Source organism: Panicum hallii, chromosome 9 (genome assembly GCF_002211085.1).
Source record: "Panicum hallii strain FIL2 chromosome 9, PHallii_v3.1, whole genome shotgun sequence".
In the NCBI taxonomy this organism is placed as follows: Eukaryota; Viridiplantae; Streptophyta; class Magnoliopsida; order Poales; family Poaceae; genus Panicum; species Panicum hallii.
Genome location: NC_038050.1, coordinates 4,327,384 through 4,333,383, shown reverse-complemented (window position 1 = coordinate 4,333,383; position 6,000 = coordinate 4,327,384). Strand labels below are relative to the sequence as shown.

General features: G+C 52.1%; 1 protein-coding gene across 1 annotated transcript; it reads left to right on the top strand.

Annotated features, from left to right (window-relative positions):
• The first annotated feature begins 839 nt into the window (after window positions 1-839).
• LOC112875278 lies at window positions 840-4,358 on the top strand. The gene has a single exon (XM_025939076.1). It carries the CDS (start codon window positions 1,146-1,148, stop codon window positions 3,939-3,941), a length of 2,796 nt encoding a protein of 931 aa, XP_025794861.1. The 5' UTR covers window positions 840-1,145; the 3' UTR covers window positions 3,942-4,358.
• The last annotated feature ends 1,642 nt before the right edge of the window (window positions 4,359-6,000 follow it).

Here is a 6,000-nt window from a genome sequence, read left to right as displayed (position 1 = left end):
TCGGTTTGCTAATTTTTTGCATTGAGAAGAATTACTGGGAGAAACGGATGTAAACACATGCCACTTGCAATGTGTATGGGCATCCATAGGTTGTACGGTACCGTGGGAGAAAAGAAATCAGGGTATCATTAGGTTTGAAAATAAACATGTGGGGATTAGGACATGGAGTTCCTATAGAACCATCATAATCAGGTCGGGTCCCATGTAAAGACGCACTGGGGAAGAAGCTTCTGCTGAGGTGGACTTTTTTCTAATATCCGTGGCAAATTGACCAAACAAATGGAAATTCAGTAATCCCCGAGGGTTGTAGTGAATTCAACCACCCCAAGGAGAATATCTTTAGACAAAGTCAATGAACACGATCCCTCCCATTTCCACTCCCCCAAGCCAAACCTTTCAGCATAACAGAATATTCAACCCCCAGGTAAACAACTACTATAAGTGAGAAATATGGAAAACCAAATGCATTTGACCCTCTTTTTTGCTTGAGAAAATAATAGAAAATGCCATGGCCCATGTGAAACAAACACAAATACAGGGTCACCAGGACCAGCAGGGTACCTGCAGACTGCAGTGGCAGCAGTAAATTAATGAGCTCACCAGCAACTGCATCCAGCCAGCCTCATTTATCTCCGAAGATCGCTTGGATCCAGACATGCAGTACAGATCTCCTTCCAGCGGAAGGCAAATCTGGGATATCTGTGCACTAATTTTAGTTCGTAAATGACATGGAAATTTACAGACGGGCAAAATACAGCAAAAATATGTGGAGTCTCCATTAAATGCTGGGCTGGGCCCCCTTGCTTTTAATTCCGTGCAGGCGGGTTGGTGTGTGCTCTAATTTACTCCCCTCCGCCTCCGCCTCCTCTGTCCTCTCCCCTTCTTCCTTCCTCCCTCACTCCTCCGTCGTCCCCCTTGCTCTGCTCCGTTCCTTGATCCAGATTCCGCAGCGGCGAGGGCCCCCAGCCCGATCGTCCGTCTGCGTTGATCCCCCAAGCCCTAGGGGGAACCCTGCTCTGCGTCGAATTCGGTCGCGGGTTGATTTGATCCCGAGAATTCGCGGGGGGACGCCCACGGCGGGGATTCGGATGGTGTAGGAGGGAGGAGGGAAGGAGGAAAGGTCTCGGCTTTGTGGGCGGGCGGCCATGCATCTGTCGCTGTGGAAGCCGCTGTCCCACTGCGCCGCGCTGCTCCTGGACAAGAAGAACCGCCCGCCGCGGCCGCAGCCGGGCGGGGCGGGTGCGGGCAACGGCGGCGGGCGGCGCCTGCAGGAGAGCAAGCTGCGGGAGGCGCTGGAGGAGGCCTCGGAGGACGGGTGCCTCGCCAAGTCCCGCGACGAGGCGCTCTTCGATGGAGGGGACGCTGCGGAGGAGGGGTCGGTGGGGCGGTCGCGGTCGCTGGCGAGGCTCCACGCGCAGCGGGAGTTCCTGCGCGCGACGGCGGTCGCCGCGGAGCGCGCGTTCCAGTCGCCGGACGCGCTCCCGGTGCTGGAGGAAGCTCTCGCCACGTTCCTCGCCATGTACCCCAAGTACGCATCCGCCGCGGACGTGGACCGCCTCCGCGCCGACGAGTACCCGCACCTGGACAAGGTATGCCTCGACTACTGCGGCTTCGGTCTCTTCTCCTACCTCCAGAGCTGCAACCCTGCCGACTCTTCGGCGGCGTTCACTCTCTCGGAGATCACCGCCAACCTCAGCAACCATGCGCTCTACGGCGCCGCCGAGAAGGGCACCGCCGAACACGACATCAGGACCCGCATCATGGATTACCTCAACATCCCCGAGTCCGAGTACTGCCTCGTCTTCACGGTCAGCCGTGGCTCGGCGTTCCGGCTGCTCGCGGAGTGCTACCCCTTCGGCACCAACAAGCGGCTGCTCACCATGTTCGACCATGAGTCCCAGTCAGTGAATTGGATGGCGCAGGCCGCGCGTGACAAGGGAGCCAAGGCATACTCCGCCTGGTTTAAGTGGCCCACGCTCAAGATCTGCACCACCGAGCTCCGGAAGCTGATCTCCACCAAGAAGCGGCGGCGCAAGGACTCCGCCACTGGCCTTTTCGTGTTCCCTGTGCAATCAAGGGTGACGGGGGCAAAATACTCTTATCAGTGGATGGCATTGGCTCAGCAGAATCACTGGCATGTCCTGCTCGATGCTGGAGCTCTGGGGCCTAAGGACATGGACTCACTGGGGCTATCGCTGTTCCGGCCAGACTTCATCATCACATCATTTTATAGGGTGTTTGGGGCTGACCCAACGGGTTTTGGCTGCTTGCTGATCAAGAAGTCGGTAATGGCGTGCTTGCAGAGCCCGAGCGGCGGGACAGGTGCGGGAATGGTGCGGATTCTGCCGGTCTTTCCACAGTATCTTAGTGATTCAGTTGATGGGCTTGATGGTGTCCTGGATGGGCTGGAGGATGATACTATCATTCCAATTGAGGAGGGCTCAGCGTCAAACAGTCACCATGCATCCCAGTTGCCTGCATTCTCCGGCGCATATTCATCAGCTCAGGTGAGGGAGGTGATTGAGAGTGAAATGGACCAGGACAGCTCAGATAGGGATTGTGCCAGCACAATATATGAAGAGAGCGAGAGTGTTTCTGTTGGGGAGGTGATGAAGAGCCCTGTCTTCAGTGAGGATGAGTCATCCGAGAACTCCTTCTGGGTTGATTTGGGCCAGAGTCCACTTGGTTCAGACCATTCAGAGCATTCAAGCAAGGGGAAATTGGGATCTCCATTGCCGGCGTCCTGGTTTTCTGGTAGGAAGAATGCGAAGAAGGCCTCGCCAAAGGTGCCATCAAAACTGGCAAAGATCCCTTTTCATGACAACCATGTTATGTCATTCGATGCAGCTCTGAGGTCAGTATCACAAGAGTCAGGGCCTCTGAAGGTAGTTCCAGATGAAGATCATTCACATAATAACATAAAGAATGTCATTCCTGTTAGTGAGATTGAAGAAGATAAGGATGCTAAAGGAAACAAGAGGTTCGTAAAGTTTTCTTGCGCCAATGGCCCCGCTGAAGGCAGTGCAACCTCTGTTTTTGGGAGTTGTACCACCCGTGAGAACGGCTCCACTTCGGAGATTTGCTCAGAAAGTCAGGCAGAAACTAAAGAGAGTGCAATCAGAAGGGAAACTGAAGGTGACTTCCGTCTGCTGGGAAGGAGGGAAGTACACAATGGCAGATTCAATGGTGGAAGATTCTTTGGAGTAGAAGAATCGGAACGAGTGCCAAGTATGGGGCGTAAGGTATCATTCACTACGGATGATAGTAGGCTCTACCGTAATTCAGATGCTGGAGAAACATCTGGTTATGCAATGGCAGATGACGATGACGATGCATACAGTGACTATGATGAACCTCAGGATGGCAGGAAAGAGCCTGAAATTATCTGCAAGCATCTTGATCATGTGAACATGCTTGGACTTAGTAAGACCACACTTAGGTTGCGATACCTGATCAATTGGTTGGTGACCTCGCTATTGCAGCTCCGGTTACCTGATTCAGGGGGTGGCGAGGGGGTACCCCTTGTCTATATATATGGTCCGAAGATCAAATATGATCGAGGAGCAGCAGTTGCATTCAACATAAAGGACTGCAACACTGGAACCTCACTGATCAATCCCGAAATTGTACAGAAACTAGCAGAAAAAGAAGGCCTTTCGTTGGGTATTGGGTTTCTAAGTCATATACGCCTCACGGACAACCAGAAACATGGTGCGGTTGATGTGGGGCTTAGCTCTTCCTCACCAGCAGCGAACGGTCGCCGTGAAAAGAAAAATACCAAAAATGCTATTATTGGGACAGAAGTGGTCACTGCTTCTCTTGGGTTCCTTACAAATTTTGAGGATGTCTACAGGTTATGGGCATTTGTTGCGAAATTTCTGGACTCGTCATTTCTTGAGCAAGAGAGGCTATCATCTATTCCTGAGGATGCAGAAAGGTAGTATTAGAGGATTCCAGTTTATGGCTATTGCAGCTACTTCATAATATAGAGGGAAGGAGGCGAGAGTGTAATTGAGAGGAGGATAGAAGAAGGGATGTCAAGGTGCTTTTTCAACCAAATATCTCCGCTTGGCATCAAGGGGCAATACTTGGTGGTTTGGCTGATATATTTCTTCATTCTTCTTTTTCCCCCTTTTCTAGGCATGCGACTTTTTCGTTTGTAGATTTTGTTGGAGATCTATATGTACCACCTAATTATTTTGAGGAGCATCCTTTCCATGTACTTGTTTGTAAATTGGCTCCATTGGCCATGAAGTACACTCGCTTGTATGATTCTTGCAACATGGATAGCATGATGATAGGTGATTCCCACCCGTTTTAGTTTTGTTGTTTGAATTCTCTACTGTCCCATTATGCTAGTGTCTGCTGTCGTGTTGTCATGAATTTACCGATTTAAGTACATGGTCATGGTAATTTCAATCGGTTTCTGATGACATTGAGAATAATGGTCTACTAGCTGCTGTTTTCTTTGAGCTTTCATTCCAGATGATATTTTTTCAATCTTTTGCCTTTTTTAGCTTTACTCCAGCAGCAAAGTTGCCTGTTAATCATGTGACAATTGGTTAAAAAAGCGAATCCTGCTGTGACTGAAATTGCCTGCTTCCTAACATATGGTGACCTTTTTTTCTGGGCGCTGCTGTTAGTTGCAAATTTTGTATTGTGGCGATCACTTGTAAAGCTTATCGACGACAGGGTTGTTGAGCTGGTAGTTTCTTGGTGCATTTCGCAGTGCTGTATCTGAAAAGGTAATTGTTCTATCTGCTGGCTCTGTCTTTTTGCTTAATCTCGAAGCACTGTTGTTGCCTTGCGGGAGTAGAGTTGGATTAGTTATCAGGCAGCAGGCGGCGTGGCTGTCCTTTTGAGTTGCCCTGCTGTTCTGAATATTCAGAATCGCCTGCACGCAAACCATAAGAAAATGGAAGGCGTGCCACAGTGCCTATTGTACCCAGAACTATTTGGTTCATTATACGATTGACGGATTGAGACATTCATTGTACCTTCCTACTTCACCCTGTGGTCTTCAAAATCTGCAGTCACTTCCTCATGGGGAAATCTAGTCAAAGGTTGTAGCAAGAACTGGTGAAATCTAGTCAGAGGTTTCAGCATGCATGCCACGGGGCACAGGCTGTGTCCAGAATTGCTAGCAAAATTCTGCAGGGGCCGATCGGTCTCCCACTTGACCACCAAACGCGAACCGGCATGCGGCTTGGCGACGCGCCGCAGCCCAACGCCGGCACGGTCGCGCGGTCTGGCGGTCACCAACCAACGAAGCCGGCCCGCCCCGGCCGCCTTTCGCGCGCGCACTGATTCCGTTCGGCGACTCCGACGTCCGCCCGTCCCGTCCCGTCGCGCTGGTGCCCGTCAACCGGTGCCGGTTGGTTGGTGCCAACACGACGCTGCCCCCCGGTGGAAATCGCGCGCGCACCAGGCTGCGGAAAAGCGAGCCGCTTTTGGGCTGCCGCGCCATTTTTTTTTCCCTGAGCAATCAAGGGCGCGGACGGTGGTGGGAGGGCGGCTCGCGATTTCGCGAGAGCGACGGCCGGGGAGAGCGCGACGGCACTCTGGCAGGCGACGGCCGGGGAGAGCGCGACGGCACTCTGGCAGGCGGCGGCCGGCAACGGCATGAACAGCATCGTTCCATCCCCTCCCTGCCAGCAAGATCCAGACGCTGTAGGCTGTACCACGCGCGGATGGAGATGATGCGGCGCTGCTCCAAGCGATGCGAGCTCCAGTCCAGCAAGAGGATGATGTGGGGATTTGACCATGTGACCATGTACTTCTGAGCACACGTGGCCATGTGTGTGGTTGTACGAAAACAGGGAGGGAGTTTCTTGGCACGAGCACCTACTTTTCTAGTCAACCCTGCTGAATCTGACAACGCCTGTTGAGGGTGAATACGAGGTGAACACTGAACAGACATTTCTGTCGAAGGGATTACCGACCAACACCTTTTCTCTAAAAAAATTACCAACCAACACCGTAGTAGGAGGTTTTTTCTTT

Coding starts and splice junctions, on each gene's coding strand:
- LOC112875278 (XM_025939076.1), top strand. CDS start 1,146: ATGCATCTGTCGCTGTGGAAGCCGCTGTCCCACTGCGCCGCGCTGCTC.